This window comes from Cucumis melo, chromosome 8 (assembly GCF_025177605.1).
Source record: "Cucumis melo cultivar AY chromosome 8, USDA_Cmelo_AY_1.0, whole genome shotgun sequence".
NCBI lineage: Eukaryota > Viridiplantae > Streptophyta > Magnoliopsida > Cucurbitales > Cucurbitaceae > Cucumis > Cucumis melo.
In genome coordinates this window covers 7,986,689-8,004,668 of record NC_066864.1, presented here as the reverse complement: position 1 = coordinate 8,004,668, position 17,980 = coordinate 7,986,689, and the positions used below count along the sequence as shown (strand labels likewise).

Sequence of the window (17,980 nt, the reverse complement as noted above, 5' to 3'; positions counted from 1 at the left end):
TCTTAAGCTCTTCCTAAGATCAAGACAATTACCTTCTCACAAAACGAACTTTAACAACAATTTAGAAAACGCCCTCAATATTTAAAATGAATTTGAATCCCAATCATATAGATGGACTTCTGACAAGTAACGTTTAACCACTACATAAATCAGAAAAGAGCTTCAACCAAAAAAAAAAAAAAGAAAAACTCAAAAGCGAGAAAGAAAATTAGAGAATATTTGAAATAAATTAAAAAATAACAATTTACAGGGTTAGCATATCATGAGAGATATTTGTGACATAATTTCTAAAACAATCCGCAAGCAAACGTTTATAACATCAACCAAACAACCTTAAACAAAGATGACATGTTCCAAAACTCGAGCATAAGATACTAAATATCATTTGAAAAGTTAATAATTTGATCTCTCCATCCTCCCATGCATACCATGTTTGAACTAAAAGGAAAAAGGAAAGAGTAAATATAGCAACTTGACCATCTTTCAATTATTTAATTTCATACTACAACTTGATTTTGATTGTCGAAGTACTTTTGTAAGAAATAATAGCAAATATGAATCAATTAATCGAAACCACTTTTTTATTATTTGATTTGAAAATGTAAGAATAATATATATATATTATGATCCAACTAATTATCTAATATATTTTATTTTAAGGATTTGATCTATTATGGTATCTTTTTCTGACCACAATAAAAATTTGGAAAACAATCAAACATATTAATGGTTATGGTAACACTCTATTATTGTTCATCCCACCTATTCATTCATTTCTTTCTTTAAAAAATAGCAATAGGCCCAATTTGATCAATTTCATATTGATTTTGTTTTTATTTTTAATTCATATACCGTACAATAATTAATTCAAAATAGAAATATTTTATTTTCTTCACAGAAAAAAATAGGAATATTTTATAACCAAAAAAAAGAAAAAAAAACCTATGCATTGATATTCTCAATAAAATCATAGGTTGGGTGGAGATTTGTGTTTTGTTTGTTAATATTATTTCTCACTTATGCCTTTTGGGTATTCCAAAATCATAATAATAAAAAGTTCAAATATTACTCTACTTTTAAAAAAAGATATTTCTCATTCATATTTCATACTTCAAAGCAAAAGTCACTATTCTTATTTCTTTTTCTTTATAGTTAAGAATATCACAAGCTCTTAACTTTACCCACAATTATATAATATATATATATATATATATATATATATATATATATATATATATATAACACAATTTGCTATCCAATTTATCAATATTTAAAACATAGTTTAAACCACCAATTTTAATACCAATCTATATATTTCAACCAAATCTTCTAGAGAGAGAGTTAAAATTTTGTATTAAAAATTGATTGGAGTTAAACGTCTATCTTTTTAGGTTCGTATTCTAAAATTTTGTCATTCCAACTTTATGAAGATATTAATGAAGTAAGACATTTGTGTTAATTTATTTAATTACTTTATGATAAGTTATAGTAGAGTTTTTTAATTAATTTATTTAATTACTAATTTATTGAGGTGGTGTCTACTTTTTACTTAACTTTGTTGAAGTTCACCCCATAAGCTTTCTCACTTTCTTTTATTGTTTAATTTTTTTTATTTTTTTTTTTTACAATAATTATAAGAAATGTAGATGGAATGTATGTGAGGTTAATTATAGTGTATATGTGGGTATTGCTTGATTTCAAAACACTACTTTAAAATAATAATAACAAAAAGAATATTCATACATTACTTTTATCATAAGTTTATATTTATATTTTAATGTACTAAACCAAAAAAGAAAGCAAAAAAGAAAAAAGGAATGCAAAGATGTCAAAGTGGAAGAGAACCCACTTGAGTAGAGAGTTGATATTAAATAAAAACACAAAAGAAAAAAAAAAAGTAAAGTGGTAAGAGATTTATACATACATTTGATCAAAATAATAATAATAAAACTCTTTTCAACCAAAAGATCAAAGGAGAAGGAGGAGGAGGAGATGTTAATCGGACGGCTAAAAGATCGATCGATCGATCGATCGATCAAAAGCGTAAAATGGGGGAAGTGGCTGAGAAAACAGAGTCCCAAATCTCAGAAAAAGCCCTAACTATAATTCCATGGTGAGAAGGAGAATTCAATTGCAAGAAACACCGAAGAAGCCCTCTCAAATCTTCCTTGGAGTAAATCTCGTTCTCCAGAATCATTTGAACCATCGAATGTCGGAAATCCAGGTACGGATCGTCGGAATCCTTCTCCACCGCGACACTCTCCCCACCGCTCCGGCCGAAGCCTCGGAACGTGATGGAGGTTCTGGTCTCGGACTCGGATTCGGAGTCGGAGGAAGCGGAGGAGAAGCGATGGTGATGGTTGGGGGATTTGAGGGAGGGCTTTGGCTTGAGGTGGTGGAAGAGGTGAGAGAGGAGCTTGGGTCTGCAAATGTTGAGATCGACGGAGAGGGAAGTGGGCTGGAGATTTCGCCGGGGAGCCGCCATTGTTGTTGAGGTTGGAGAATGGGGTGTGTGTGGATTTGGGTTTGGGTTTGGGTTTGAAAAGAGAGTTGGAATTTGGGGGAATGAGTTTTTAGAAAACCGTTTGTGGGAATATTTATAGTTTGGACAGTCGCTGTCCTTCGGATTTGATGGGAATTTCTAAACCCTTTTTAATTTAATGGGGTGGAAAATCCAAACTATTTCACATTTAAATTATCATAATGGATTCCTTAAAGTTTAAAAACACTTTCCCTCTCTCTATTATTATAAACAACAATTCTTCATATTACCCATTTACTACCTCACTCATTTTTATTTTTTTTTTTATGTTTTTTAGTTTTTAAAATTTAAATTTATTTCTTCTACATCTTTTTTTTTATTATTATTATTATAACGGTTGAATTTTTCGATAAAATTTCAAAAATAAAAACAAGTCTTTGGTAAAGAGTACCTAACAAATTAAACAAATTTAGACCCCAAAGAATTGTTTATAGGTTTTTAAATTTGATGGTGAGTAAGAATTTAGTTTATATATTTTATGATTAATTAAGATTTAGTCTCTTATATATTAGCTTGTGGTTGACACTTCATATTGATGCAAAATTCGTGATAGGATTAAATTGCTAAAATTGTTAAACATAAAGAGTGAATTGTTAATTATTAAAGTTCATAAACTAAATTGTCACAAACTTAAGTTTGTTCGTTAAATTGCTAGAGTTTGTGACGGAAATGTTGGTTAAAAAGTAAAATATGAGTTTTTTTTTTTCTATATTTGAGGCGGAAATCCAACTTTGACCTCAAAGTCAATAATACAAATTTAAAAAATGTGTTTAATTATGTTTGATAATTTGTGGTTCGAGATGGCTAAAGTTAGAATAGCCAGAATAATAGTTGTACTAATTTTTATAGTTTTATTGAGAACCTATTTTGCTTGGATCTACACATTTTCATGATGGCTTTGAGCTTTTATAGTGTTTTATTGTGGATTTGGTCATAGAGTAATCAGTAATGTTTATATTTGATTTTATTTATTAAATAATTAACTAATTCTATAAAAATGCAAATTTCAATATAATAAAATTTAAGATTTGAAACACTTTTTATATATAAACAAAATAAATGGTAACAATCATTTTAATCTTATATATATATATAGAGAGAGAGAGAGAGAGCTGTAAATGATCATGTCTTCTAAGTTTAAGCCCTTTTATTTCTTTGTAACAATCAATTTTTCACCTTTTGTTCTGAGGGAATCAATACTTTTTGTAACATTTTAAAAGTTTAAATATATATATCTTTTAAAAAAATTCCAAAAACTAAGTAAAAACGAAACTTTCCATTGTCTATTGGCAGAATTAAAACGTACCTCAACTTTATTTTGTTTAAATCAACTTAAAAGTTGTTCTAAAAAAAGTCAAACTTAAAATTAAAAATTAAATTTAAGTTAGAGAACCTCAAATTCTCAATTGTGAATTCTCAATGGTGAATTTTCTTTATGGATCGTTTTTTTTTTTCTCTTTTTAGAATATCATCAATGAAGTCACACAAATATGTTTTAGGTTCGTATGGGGTATATAAAAGTCAATAATCAGTTAATCGGCATAAATTTTAGAAAATTTAAAGCTTATTAGAAATTTATAAAGTTTAAAAACCTATTGTACATTGTTTAACTTATATGTATCCTTTTTATATAAAAGTTTAAAGGCCTAATGTCACCGGACGACACATCTTACACAACATTTGAGTGTAAAAAAAAATCTACAAAATTAATTTTTAAGTAGGTAATCAACATAGATTAAACTCATGATTTGTTAGTTAATTATTGAGACTATTTCTCCTTTTTCTACTACTAAGCATTGCCTAGAAGCTAAAGGTAAGGCCTGTTTGAGTAACCTTAAGTCTTATACACTAAACAAAACGCCTTTTCTAAAAACAACTAATAATTTGATTCGAAGACATGATTATTTCTTGTTCAAAGAAAATATAACCCATAATTTGATTCTCAATACCACAACATATGGCACATCGACTCATTATGCTCGACATCAGAAGATTCTGTTATTATTCCTTTTCATCTATTTTGTCAACAACACGAGTTCTTTATATAAGGATAAAAGCACAGAGAAACTGTTGAAAAACATGCAAAATAGTATAAAAGATTAAGAAAGTCCCATAGAAAACACAAAGGCATTCTCCAAAGGAGTAAGAAGGAATAAATCTGACCTTTAATCTGAGAGATGTTTCTTGACCAAGCTAGCCACATATTGAGCAATATAAATTGAGGCAGCTTCAGAGCAGCAAAATGCATGTGAATAGCCCTCCCTTTCAACTGATAGATCAATTTCAGGGACCTGCTTGAAAATCTGTGGAGAAAAGAGAGCACAAACTAACAAAGTATAACTTGAAATCACCATTGCAGTGTATCATAATTTTGAGCTCTTTTGCCCCTCCTTTTTTTCCCTTGAAAATACAAACTGTAGTATTTCAATTCTGCTTTTCTGAAACTTTTTTATATATGGGTGACTGTGGGACCAACTTACATACACCTCAACTGATTTTATAAGACAACCTGTCTGACACTACATTTACGAAAGAAACTCGTAGGGTATTAAACATTAGCATGGAATGAACTCATTCTTTTTTAGTTCATTATTTATCACTAGACCAACCCATGATGGTATTGACTATAGTACAAAGTAAAGGATTCCAAGCCGATAAAATGCACACTCTAATCCATTATAAACAATATTATAACCATAATCCCTTCAGCCACAGTATTTGGACAACCTACATTCATACAAGAGAGTTGATAGACAAAATGGATAGTAGTTTATATCTTACCTCCTCATACACATGCATTGGAGCCCAATGGTCATCCATACAGAACAAAAATGATAATTTCTGACTCACTTTCTTCATAAAAGCCCAATCTGGTGTTTCTGAAAACTAAACAATGTCCATATACAATCAGATGTGAAAATTTGATCATTAATGATATTACGCTCTGTAATGCATAATTATGAGAAGTGACGACCATGTACAAAATTCTATTAAAAAGAAAACTGAGAACGATATTCTGATTGACAAGTTTCATTTACTCACATATTGTGACTGAACGTCGTCAAATTTACATCTTGCGGCCAGGCTTCTATATTTGGACTACTGTACTATAACAATAATGCAATGGCTCAAAGCAAAAGATTGGAATATAACCTAAAATAAACTAGGCACTACTATGTGACAAAAAAAAAGTTACAAAAAACGAATTATACAATTAAGTACGGTTTGTACAATCATATGCTTGGACAGCAAGTTGGAAGTCTTTTACTCTAAAAGATTTATTAATTCTCTTTTATGGTTCTCTTTTTATCAAAAGTTCTCAACTTAAATAAATAAAAAAATTATGGTACAATGAAGCAAAGTTTTGATACATGAGCAGCAAGTGTTATGGTATCCAACATGTCCAAAACATGTTTCCCAAACTAAAGTGGTTTTTTTATAGTGCATACCTTCTCAAACTCTGTCATTGCCATATATAGCACATTTCGCATGCTATGGTACTGTTGAAAACAAAGACAACATTCCAAATATCAGAAAAAACAGTCAAACCAAAATCTGTAGCAGTTACGAGTCAACTATAAAAGCACATCTACAGATAGTAGATTAGATTTCATTTCACCTTTAGCAAATGAGAGCAAGCAGCCTCACAAGCAGTTCTGGACCATGACTTCCCAATAGTTTTTCTCACAACAAAACTTGAAGCTTGAATTGGTAATATACCCAACAAGGCAACAAAAGAAGAAAAAAAAGTTGATAGCAGTGGAGACCTGCGACAAAAAAATTTCAGGTGAATCCTTACAAAATAACAATAACATTTGGTAGAAGAAAACATCATCAAAGACATTCTTGAATTCCAAAACTTAAAAATGGCCTCATATATTAGTTTGTAATCAGCCATGGACCAAAAGTAATATCGGCCATAGTTGTGAATGCTTAAAGGATTAAGGTCCAGTTTGTGGACAATGTACGAAGGACTTCTACATGGTCCAATTTTAAGGTCCAGTTACAAAGCAGCCACCAAAAGGTGGTTTAAATAGTTAACGTCACGGAGCCATGAAACTCAACCAGACCTTAAACGTAGTATTCAGCACACTTAACTGGTTATAGACCAAACACATATCCGTTAGTCTAAGTGACTCCAAATTGGTTCAATCCAAGTGCATATCCACTGGACAATGCAAATACTCCCCACAAAAACACAACCAACAGAAATCTGAAGATACCCAAATTACACCAGTTTGTGGTCAGAGAGGATTCTAGATCTTTGAAAAATCCAACGAAGCCACATCACATGGTGCGGAGTGTAACTGTTTGAGGCAGTAAAAATTTTTAGGTTCAAAGTCGCAAAAACTGAAAAGCTCCCTTAGACGGAGTTTGAAACTTTGAACTCATTGAAAATGTTTGCCACTGACACAGCACTCCATTGGTACCAACATATAAGTGAAATGGGAGATTTTGAAAATCGTGATATGTAACAAAATCACTGCTAAAAAATCTGAAATATAGATTCAGGAAGCCATATATAATTCATGTTATCAGAAAAATTAACATGCAAACCTTGCAAGTTTCTCGATAAAAAATTGCTGACGTGATTCTTTGTTCACCATCATAAATGGATGCAATCCAATGCAATACACCGCCTATAGGATCAAGAAGAATTGTCAATGAACCATCTCCTGAAAGTTGTAAAGACATAAGAGGGACAAAGAGTTTAGGGCAATACCCGATCCTGGAACCTGCGGAACAATTCAATGGAGATATACGATCCTACAGAATGTCCAACCTTTAAAGACAACCGAGAAGTCAGTTACCACAAGTGGAAAAAAACAGTTTTATAACAAACAATAACGTAACAACTTCATTCTTATTTTCAAAGCCCGTATCATCTCATATCAATTTCCAATTGATCATATCTGAGATGCATATAATGTACAATACAAACAATAACGTGGACTTTTCTTTTCTTTTCTTTTCTTTTTTTTTTTTTTTTTTTGCAAACAAGTAACAATAATACAAGCACCACAATAAACCATTACGCATGCATATGCGTTAAACTACAATCAAATTTTATAAATTGAAAGTTCTCAGATAATATCTGACGTGTACTCAGATAATATCAAAATAATACAATTGAAAATTCTGCAATGTGCAACTCTTTTACGACTATTGTGAAAACATAGCATTAATTGCAATCATAAGAGTATCATTACCAGTATCAAGGGGATGTCTTTATTCTGTAACTCCTGTCTAACAAATTCAACCTGCAAAAGAAAGATGAATATTGTTCAGCCCCATATAGAATTCTGGCATCAACCATTGGAATACGATAGAGAAATGGGCATGCAAGAAACAGATAATAAGGAAAAGAACAGTAATCTTGAGCAAGAGATTTTAATTTCAAATTTCCGCTTTGCATCTCCAGTTGCATACCTATCTTGGACATGAAAACTGAAATCCACTAGCTTATAAAGGAACTTTAAATTTTAGATTTTCCATGGACCACTAGCTACTTTAAACCCATCAACAATTCAATCAAACCAACGGAGAAAACAGCCACCTTATGATCAATTTGTTCTTGTAATGAAAACAGCCTTCCACCTTCCCAGTCCTAAAAGAGAAGAAATGTCATATACATTACACAAAAGCACCAGGGAAATTTACATAACAAACTAATATATCCATATGAGCAACATGAATATCAACTAATTTGCTTTCTGAAGCATTAAAATTAAATATAACTAGCAGATATGAACTTTTTATGACCCATGACCAAGTACCTTCTTCGTTTGACATATATGCCCAATAGCTGACAGTAGACAGAAGGAGGGCGAAAGAAGATAAAACAGAACAAGAAAAAATGTCAGCCCAAATATAAAAGATTCAATGCTTTCATATAGAAAAAAAAAATGAAAGGGCTATGAATAATGTCAACAACTCATATCTTGCCTGTTATAGACACATGACCGCCAAGCAACTGATACAGTGATTCGACAAAATCTTTATAAAATGAAATAATCCCTGTCTTGGAAACAAAGCCAAAACATAATCCAAGTTCAGAAGTTATACGAAAATCAACCAACAGAAGAATAAAAAACCCACATCCCCAAAACGCAAACGCACCTGGATTTCCAGGAATGAACAATACGTGCAATGATGGATCATCCGAGTGAATCTCCAGTAATTCGTTGGTGAAACTAACAAAACCCAGAAATGGAAAGTCAAATAAAACGCAATTCCAAGAGAAATTTCAGTGAATATAAACGAGAATGAATCAATTACCCTGATACATTGCATAAACGAAACTCCACACGCCTTTTACTAAAAGATTGCAGAACTTGATGACCCATATGGAGAAACGAACACCTAGAGAAATTCTTCAACCTGAAAGATTAAATTGGGAACAAAGGAATGGATGAAATGGGGTGGGATGTTCCAAGTGAATTGAAGGTAAAATGGAGAAGTGTGTTGACTATTGTGCATCACTGAGATGCAAAATTTGAGGACATTACACTGCACGTTGAATTGAATTGAATATAATAAACAAAATGGATAATGAAAAGTTAAGATTAAAGTAATGAATTTATGAAGAATGGAAGTGAAATACCTGGAGTATGAATATGATATGAGAACGGTAGGTCGGACGGTGAGTGAAGGAAGCTGTAAGAACATGGATTCCTCTACGGCTCTCGAAATCCCCGCAATTCATGTTTTCTTCCGATTATGGATCATAATGAATTCATCTGTTGATTTTTAATAAATATCAAGATTCCACCGCAGTGATCTAATAAATATCAAGATTCCGCCCAATGATAACCATTGTCTTTCGCACAACAAACTCATTCTCTTCTCCACTTGTTATCTTCTTCCTCTAACATCTCTCAAACTCTATTTCTCTTCCAAAAAAATTGTTCATTTTAATTATTAAAAATATTTTTAAAATAAATTTAAATATCAAATTTTCACTCTTACAACATTTTTCTTTTTAAGTTTCTACCAACATTTTTCCATTCTTTCTTTAAATATGTCGTAAATTTAAACAAGGTATAAGTTAGATGGTTTTTTACTAGTTAGATAAGATATTTTTTAACTATACTATATTAACTTATCTAATTGAATTTGGATATGATTTGTCGTACAATTCAAACATTTATATATATCTTCTTTTTCTTCATCCTTTTGTTTTAAATTTTAGAACAAAATATTTAGGTTTATGGTAAATTTTCATAAATATAACAAAAACTAAAATAATTTCAATATTCTTTCTTCTCTTCTTCTGCAATTTTCTTTTCCTTTCCATCTTCTTTCTTCTTTGCTTCTGCAGTTTTTCATTTATATTTTTTTTGAAATCATGATATTTGTTTTCAATCAATCATAAATCATGTATTTTTTTTTTTTCAAAATGTTTTTGGTTCAAGATCGTGTACCAAATATAAAAAATTTTGGCACACAATCTTGAACAAAAATCAAATTTCTACAAGTTCTTTAGGGTGCTATACGTGTTTAGGAAGCCTTTTAGGTATACATGTATTATCTCGCACATATTTTACACACATCTCGCACATTTCAAACTTTTACTATGTGTTTCAAAATCGAATTTCTACCTCTCTTATATCCTATGGAGTGCTTTTACGCATGTTTAGGAAGTCTTTTAGGTACATATATATTATCTCGCACACGTCTCGCATTTCAGACTTTTACTATGTGTTCCAAAATCGAATTTCTACCTCTCTTAAGTCCAATATAGTGCTTTTTTACATGTTTAGGAAGCCTTTTAGATACACATGTATTATCTTGCAAAGATCTCGTACATATCTCGCATACATCTCACACATATCTCATGCATATGTCACACGCATCTCTCACATTCCAAACTTGTGAATCCCGAAGGAAACACAATAGCTAATGAATCCCAAAGGAGACATAATTGCGGAAGGACACATTGCTACAAGTATGAGGCAACTGCTAGTAATCCATAACGACATCCACACATGTTAATCATATCATAAATATTAGTCACATATTTAATCAATATGTAGAATAACCCTAAATCACATAAAACAAGTATATAATTGAACATTGGGTTAGATATTTGAAGTTCAGAAGTTGCGAGGTATTTGCAAAATGTTTGCTTGATGTTTGTAATAAGATACAAATAGTGGCTAAAAGCTCCTTACACCATGTGCAAAATCTTCCTAAATCACCTATAATTGGTTTAGGATTAATCATTTTAAGTTTGGAAGTTGCGAGATATTTGTGAGATAAAAAAATAGTACCTAAAGACTCTATAAAATAAGTGTAAAATCACCTAAAATAAGTATATGCTTCCAAATAGGGTACTTTCAAGTTTAAAACTAGTGAGATGTTTGTGAGGTAAAAAAAATAGTAGTTCCCACGATGCGTAGAATCATGCTAATTTTTTCCATATTAGTTAAGAAATCATGAGCTCAGTTAAAAAAATTGACTTTAAAGAATTCCTCCATAAAAAACTTCAATAGCATATAATAGTAAAAAAAAAGACAAACTAAATTAACATTTACCAAATAACACGACAACTAATCAAAAGTGGCTAGAAAGATTAAGAGTAAGTTTGAAAAAATACGTTTAATAAATGATTAAATAAATAAGCAAGTAAATCAAGATTCGGGTACACACCTATATCTAATTTCACATAAACATATGAGATAAAATAAAATAAAATAATCACAAACCTAAATGTTTTATTCTAAAATTTAAACCAAAGAGATGAAGCAAAAAATATATAAAAATGTTGAAGTGTACAACAAATCATATCCAAATTCATCTTGATAAGTTAATGTAACACAATTAAAAAAATATTTTATCTAACTATAAAAAGTAAAAAACAATCTAACTTATTACTTGTTTACGTTGAAAACTTAAAACAAAAATGTTATAAAAGTAGAAAATTAATATACATTTATTTCAAAAATATTTTTTAATAATTAAAATAAACAATTTTTAAGAGAAAAATAGTTTCACAAAGGTTAGAGAGAAGTTAGATGAAGAAGATAGCAAGTGGGAGAAGGGAGTGAGTTTGTTGTGTAAATTGGACTTTTAACTTGTATTTTATAAAAGTCTATTTTCTCCCGATCAATCCTAAAACCCTACAACACCTTCCAAAATAGGCTATATTTGGCAATTCTCCTTTAAACTATGAGTAAAACAATCTTTTATAAAAAATAGTATTTGTTGACTTAATTTAAAAAAAAAAAAAAACAAAAACAACAAATCAAACAAAATAAAATCAATGATCAAAATGGAAATAAACAACATTGACCAAACATGACTATTGAAGTTTGAGGTTTAAATTAGTGAAATTGAAAGCATAGGATTAAAATTGATACAATATATTAAATTTGAAGTTCAACGGGCGAAATTGAAAATCCAAAATTAAAATGGATCAACCTACGAAATTAAATTTAGCGTTAAAATGTTATTTTTCTCTTTTCCGATTCTATTTTAGAATGAGATATAATTTCTTAGTTGAAAATATATGTGTTGAGTCATTCAAGAGATACATAATTTCACCTTTCAAACTCAATACTTTTAGATTGGCATTGAGTATTATTTAGGAGTGTAGGACTCTCTTCTATTTTGAGGATAATCATTTTTTCTGAATAAAAAAAAAAAGTTAGAAAAGAAAAAATAGCATAAAAATATTTGGTATCCTAAATTAAGCATTAAAACCAAAATTACAAAACCCGTAATAAAAACTGCAAATCCTATTATTAAGCACATCCCAACAATTCATTTTCCTCACAACCAAAATTCATCATTTTCTTCTTCAAATAAAACTCATCATCCCAACAAAACTAAAACTAAACAAAATATCTCATTGTTTTGTTTTCAGTTTTTTTGGTCCTTTGACCAAATTTTATTTAATAAACCCTTTGGGGGAAACCACCAACTCCGTTCCGTTCGTGGCTTCCCATTATCTTTCTTTCTTTCTTTCTTTCTTTTTTCTTCTCATTTTAAATGTTAATATCCCATAATTGAAATTAGTTTTCTTTTTTTCCTTTTGTGTGTGTCGTCTTCAGTTCTTGGGAGAACAAAATTTATTTCTCTCAAGGGGTTCTGATTTTTGTGTTAGAGATGTTAGGAGATTTGATCACTAGATGCCTCTTGTAAGTACATCTTAATTATTATTAATAATGGTTTAATTTCTTTTTACTTTGTGTAAAAGATTATAATTAATTAGTGAAATTTAATTGTGTGTGTGTGTAAAGGATGGCTTTTGGGTATGCATATCCAGCATTTGAATGTTACAAAGCATTGGAGAAGAGTAGCCGGAGCCTTGATGTTGAATCTTTACGTTTCTGGTGCAAATATTGGTAATTCATTTTGAATTCATTTTTCTTAATTAATTAGTTCTTGTATTTAATTTCAAGATCATAATTTTATTTCTTATTTCTTTTGGCAGGATTCTTGTGGCTATTTTTACTTTTTTTGAGAGATTTGCTGATGTTTTAATAGCTTGGTATGTTGTTGTTGTTGGGTTTGATTTTTTTAAACTTTCCTTTTGACTATTCTTCTTTAATTGATTTTTGCTTTTTCAAAGGCTCCCTTTGTATGGTGAAATGAAGCTGGTGTTTCTTGTCTACTTATGGCATCCCAAAACCAAGGTAATTAATTAATTTGATTAATTTACTCTCTTTGTAAGGTAATTATTAGAGTGAAAAAGAATATTAACAAAAATTTAAAAAAAAAATGTAGGGAAGTGGGCATATATATGGAACAATGTTGCAACCATATTTGATGAAGAATGAAGCAGAAATAGAAAGAATGATGGTGGAAATGAAAGTGAGGGCTTGGGATTTGAGTTATGTCTTTTGGACAAATTTCTCTGAAATGGCTCATTCTTCCTTCCTTAAAATCCTCAAATGTGCTGCTGATTTCCAATCCACTAAGTTTAAGAACTCCCCATTCCAACTTCAGGTATTAATTTCATTCTTTTTTCCTCTAGTTTTTTTTTTTTTTTATTCACTTCAATTAAAAACATGATTCATGCATTCACCGATTATCAAATAGATCGAAGGTAAGAAGAGGTTTTTCAATGACCAAATTCACACCTTGGACTTAGAAATGCAACTTTCTTATTTGACAAATGACATGGGAAATGTGAATTTGAATATTGATTGAAACCTTGAAAGGAAATGGACCCATTGGCCCTATTGCCTCGTGACGAAACTTTTCCTTATCTTTTAGTTCAATATCTACTTATAATTAAATTCTAAAGAGTGTTAAAATGATAATTGATGTACTTAGATTGACAATTAGGCCATGGATACATTTGCTGAGTTACCATTTATATTTATAGCCCTAGAAGTTGGATTATGTGAATGGAGTGATGCCTATTATAGAAAATAGATTTGTGTTTAGAATTGTGAAGAAAATGATTCTTAGCTGTATTAGGATTACATACTATAATAGGATTCGATTCTCTACTTTCTATAAATTGCTCCACCCCATGAGGAGGTTTCAACTTTTAATTTTTTTTTGTTTTAAAAAATATCATTCATTAGTCACATGCTTCTGTTAACAATAATACTTATATATATATATATATATATATATATATATATATATATATATATATATATATATATATATATATATATATATATATATATATATATATGCTTGTCAATTTGTATGGTTGATGATTTCTTATACTCAAAAAATAATCCTTTTAAATGGGTTTTTCTTAAATTAATTAAATTCACTATATCATTTTTTTTTAAACTAAGAGTTTGATACACAAAGAAGTACTCAAAGATTTCTTAACTACAAATTTACCCTAACATATTTTAGGGTTTCTTTTAGTTATAGTTAAGAGTATGTTGTTGACTATTTTAGGTCACGTTAAAACCTAAAATATATTTGTCATCAAATATAAGTTATTAAGTTATATTATGTTACATTTGTGTGATTAAAAATGAAACTTGAGATGTGTTTTAAAAGATAACAGGAATTATATGCTAAAATGAGTTTAGTTGAACTAATACAAAGTTTATAAATTATATTTAGGTTAAAATATCATATTTTCCATAATTTGTTCAATTTTAAACAATATACTTTATATAATCCAACTTTGGTTTATATATTACTATTATTATTTAATCAAATTTGATAAAAGTTATCTTATATTTAAGATTTATTGAAAATTAGATTGAATCCCTACAACGTTAGCTTATAAAGTTCAAATAATGTTCTTTTCATTTTTCAATTTTTTTTTTTAGTTTTAATTTTAGAGTGCCATCTTTTAACACAATGTGGAACACAAACTTAATATTATGGGATGTATATGAAAAAATTTTATGGTTAGATAAAATTATGAATAACATAATTACTACAATAGGGCCAAAATATAGGCGAATCGACCACGTGGCACAAAAGGAATGGTTAATTTTTGTAGTCGAATTACAATTTAATTATTTAATACAATATGTAAAGCGTTCAGATTAAACACAATTTACAATTCATCGTTATTGAGAAAGCTTCACTCGTTTCAGTATCATTGCCATTAATGGCATTCATAGCTATTTCCCATCACTAATTCTTCAATTTTTTTTCTAATTACAGAGAATCGATCAGCAACCCCAACCGCCGACGGTATCGCCACTGCCACCGAAAAAATTGCCGTCGTTTTCCGCTCGAGTCGCCGATCAGATGAACGAATCTCCAAGAACAAATTCGGAGATGGAGGAAGTAGACGATGGTCAATCTCCGGACTTCGGCGAAACAGAGAGTTCCGTTAATGAAGAAGATAAACCTGCATCTCCTTATCCTCCATCGGGTCGAGCTCGATTAAGGCGAATTAAACCACAATCATAGAGAGGTTTGTAATTGTGAGAAAAAGGCTGTACAAAAGAAAAATGAAAATCGATGGAATCCAGAGGGAAACTGAAATTGAAATCGAAATGGAAATATTGTTGATGAGAAATTATTCGAATGTTGAAATTGAATCTGTGTTTCTATTTGAATGGTATTTGGAAAATCATTTCTCCTTAGGGATTGAATTGCAAACTTGTGTATGAAATTGGGAATGATAAGAGATTTATACAGCGGAATCAAAATCGATCTAGGTCAATTACAGAGGCTGAGAAAGTCGTCGTCGTCGTCGTCAATACGCGAGTCCAAAATCCGAGGAAACGACGGCGTCACAAGCAAATGCAGAACCGAAAAGCACGGATTATAGCCGGAATGATACTGCTTGTGATGAATCCAAAACAACTGTAGATCGGATTTCCAGTAGAGAAACGGAGGCAGAAACGGTGGAAGAAATTGGGGCCGGCGGAATAGGAAGAAGCGGACATAGGCTGGAGATAAGCCCAAGCGGCCTGCTTAACGAGGCGATTGCGGATGGAGATTTCGTAGGGGGAGTTAGCGGGGGAAGCTGCGGTGGGAGAGTTGACGGCGGCGGCGGAGGCAGAGGGAAGGATGTCCTTGAGCGAGGTGTAGGATTGAGAAGAGGATTTGAAGGAGAGGAGAGCTAAGTTAATCGGAGATGGCGGTGGTGGAGGAGAAACGTCTGCGTTTGGGGGAGGCATGGGGGAGGAGGGAAGGAAGGTTGTGCGGCGGAGTGAAGGGGAGGGCGGTGGATAGGTTAATTGGGCGGCGGATTTGGCCATGGAATTTACGAAAAGGCTTAAAAAGAGGGGGAGAAGGAGAGAGAGGAAAAGGGAAAAGAGAAACGTTGAGGCAAAACTAAACACGGCGGCTTCAATTCCTTTTCCAATTATTTGCTAAACCCTTTCTCTCTTTCTTACGTGTTTTCCTCTTCATTCTTTTTTTTCTTTTAAAAAATTAAAAAACATATGATTTTAAATAGAAAAAAATCAAATATTTTGTTATATTTAAAAAGATTTTACTTCATTTACTTAATATTTACAATCCAAAAAATATTATTTACTAAATATTTATGCATCTAATTTGTTTTTATATATATATATATATATATAAAGACCAAAAACGTTTTAAAAATGTAGATAAAAATCACTTTCAACGATTTTATCAGCTTTTTAACTTGTAAGGATTTAATTCATATATTTTAAATACTAATTTTAGTCGATATATTTTAGGTTTCAAGTCCATTTGATTATTATATTTATACAATATTTACTTTGTTATTTTGAGGGTTCAATTTTATTCTACGTTGTTTCACTATATTTTCAAAATGTTTGCATTAGACGTTGAAGTTTCGCTTCGATCTCTTTAAAATAATATTAAAAAATGACAATGAAAGAACCAAAATGAAAAGTACAAAGATCAAAATAAACTAAACCTAAAAGATTAACAACAAGAATAATATTTTGTAAAAAGAATTGTTAATCTTGTGAAAATTAATGTTAAGATTCAACTAAATCATTAAAAAAGAAATTATATAAGGTACAAAATGTTAGGGTGTATTTTCAAATATATTTGATGAAAAAAACCATATTCTAATTAATATAATGTTTGTTTGTGTTTGTGTAAACGAGGTGACTTGCTTCCCACTATGTATAATCAATGGATCTCATAAAATAATGAGGTAATGATATTGTTTAATTTTATATGTTTTTGCATTTGAATTTCAAATTTGTTACAATACTTATCTCGAGAGAGTAGATGACAAAGAGTTTGCAAAACTAATAGAAAGACTTTGTGTTCTTCCTATTCATTTTCTGATTTGTGGGTTCCACTTCAATTTTTAAAAGTTTGGGTTTGTTTGTATTTATTTAGTAGATGGGCCTCTAAATGACAAAATATTTTCCAAATTACTTTTTTTTTTTAAAAAAAAAATGATTAATTCTTCGTTTGTGGGCTCCATGATTTTGGAGAACTAAGATTCTTTTTTTTTCTTATGAATGTAAAAAAGTATTTCTCAATTCTTTAATTTGTGGCTTTTTTTAACAACCTATATGGTTATATAGTGGGCTAACTTTTTAATTCAAATGGATTATTATTAAATTTCAGCAAAAGTGCAATTGCATGGTTACATGTATTCTATTTTTGCTTTTTGCATGAATGGGAAATGATCTAATTGATCAAATAACAAACCTTTTTTATTCCACAATAGAGAATAGATACATAAATTTTGTTGACGGGAGATTTTATATTTCAGCAAAAATAATTTTGAAAAATGTGATGATAGTTTTACCACTAAGTTAGTTACTAATGTTGGTCATGGTGTCCATAAATATGCCTACTAAATCTTTTAATGCAATTAAAGTTAAGAGTTGGAGCAAGTATTAAGAAAAGTTTTTTGAAGATACATATTTGCTTAAAGATTAATAAGATTTTGATGTTTTAGAGCTAATTAAGTCTTCAACTACATTTTGGTTTATGCTTAAAGTATTGGGCCAAAGTACCTTTGGTCTAAATTATGGAAAGAGTATTTATTATCAAAAAAAAAAACAAAAAAAATTAAAAGGGAAAATT

General features: G+C 30.2%; 4 protein-coding genes across 9 annotated transcripts; 1 reads left to right on the top strand and 3 right to left on the bottom strand.

The window, feature by feature from the left end:
* Positions 1 to 280: 280 nt before the first annotated feature.
* LOC103500925 (uncharacterized) lies at positions 281 to 9,432 on the bottom strand. 6 transcript variants are annotated; one of them, XM_051089083.1, is made up of 14 exons: positions 9,147 to 9,430; positions 8,822 to 8,923; positions 8,663 to 8,736; positions 8,489 to 8,560; positions 8,320 to 8,348; positions 8,100 to 8,150; positions 7,753 to 7,803; positions 7,266 to 7,325; positions 7,100 to 7,182; positions 6,162 to 6,309; positions 5,992 to 6,042; positions 5,324 to 5,428; positions 4,706 to 4,845; positions 281 to 438 (listed from the first exon to the last, which is right to left on the bottom strand). In XM_051089083.1, the coding sequence occupies exons 1-13, from the start codon at positions 9,209 to 9,211 to the stop codon at positions 4,708 to 4,710; spliced, it is 1,029 nt and encodes a 342-aa protein (XP_050945040.1). In that variant the 5' UTR covers positions 9,212 to 9,430; the 3' UTR covers positions 281 to 438; positions 4,706 to 4,707. The 6 variants fall into 6 exon arrangements, 5 of the variants coding, with proteins under 5 accessions (XP_050945040.1, XP_050945042.1, XP_008462607.2 ...); XM_051089084.1 differs by lacking the exon at positions 281 to 438 and adding an exon at positions 4,516 to 4,609; XR_007823207.1 differs by lacking the exon at positions 281 to 438 and adding an exon at positions 5,585 to 5,649 and having other exon boundaries at positions 4,611 to 4,845; positions 9,147 to 9,432.
* On the bottom strand, positions 1,825 to 3,625 carry LOC103500926 (transcription repressor OFP6). Its single transcript, XM_008464386.3, has one exon. It carries the CDS (start codon positions 2,483 to 2,485, stop codon positions 2,036 to 2,038), a length of 450 nt encoding a protein of 149 aa, XP_008462608.1. The 5' UTR covers positions 2,486 to 3,625; the 3' UTR covers positions 1,825 to 2,035.
* Positions 9,433 to 12,378: 2,946 nt separating the features above from the next.
* LOC107991914 (putative HVA22-like protein g) lies at positions 12,379 to 15,503 on the top strand. The gene is made up of 6 exons (XM_051089081.1): positions 12,379 to 12,684; positions 12,787 to 12,891; positions 12,981 to 13,037; positions 13,119 to 13,182; positions 13,274 to 13,495; positions 15,143 to 15,503. The coding sequence occupies exons 1-6, from the start codon at positions 12,653 to 12,655 to the stop codon at positions 15,392 to 15,394; spliced, it is 732 nt and encodes a 243-aa protein (XP_050945038.1). The 5' UTR covers positions 12,379 to 12,652; the 3' UTR covers positions 15,395 to 15,503.
* On the bottom strand, positions 14,960 to 16,343 carry LOC103500927 (uncharacterized). The gene has a single exon (XM_008464387.3). The coding sequence runs from the start codon at positions 16,189 to 16,191 to the stop codon at positions 15,721 to 15,723; it is 471 nt and encodes a 156-aa protein (XP_008462609.1). The 5' UTR covers positions 16,192 to 16,343; the 3' UTR covers positions 14,960 to 15,720.
* Between the last annotated feature and the right edge of the window lie 1,637 nt (positions 16,344 to 17,980).

What these genes read in the sequence shown, in the direction of transcription:
- LOC103500926 (XM_008464386.3), bottom strand. Translation starts at nt 2,485, where the DNA reads ATGGCGGCTCCCCGGCGAAATCTCCAGCCCACTTCCCTCTCCGTCGAT.
- LOC103500925 (XM_051089083.1), bottom strand. Translation starts at nt 9,211, where the DNA reads ATGTTCTTACAGCTTCCTTCACTCACCGTCCGACCTACCGTTCTCATA. An exon ending in CGTTTATGCAATGTATCAGG is followed by an intron (nt 8,737 to 8,821) that starts GTAATTGATTCA and finishes GGGTTTTGTTAG; the next exon opens with TTTCACCAACGAATTACTGG. An exon ending in ATATATGTCAAACGAAGAAG is followed by an intron (nt 8,151 to 8,319) that starts GTACTTGGTCAT and finishes CTTCTCTTTTAG; the next exon opens with GACTGGGAAGGTGGAAGGCT.
- LOC107991914 (XM_051089081.1), top strand. Translation starts at nt 12,653, where the DNA reads ATGTTAGGAGATTTGATCACTAGATGCCTCTT. An exon ending in TTGATCACTAGATGCCTCTT is followed by an intron (nt 12,685 to 12,786) that starts GTAAGTACATCT and finishes GTGTGTGTAAAG; the next exon opens with GATGGCTTTTGGGTATGCAT. An exon ending in ACTCCCCATTCCAACTTCAG is followed by an intron (nt 13,496 to 15,142) that starts GTATTAATTTCA and finishes TTCTAATTACAG; the next exon opens with AGAATCGATCAGCAACCCCA.
- LOC103500927 (XM_008464387.3), bottom strand. Translation starts at nt 16,191, where the DNA reads ATGGCCAAATCCGCCGCCCAATTAACCTATCCACCGCCCTCCCCTTCA.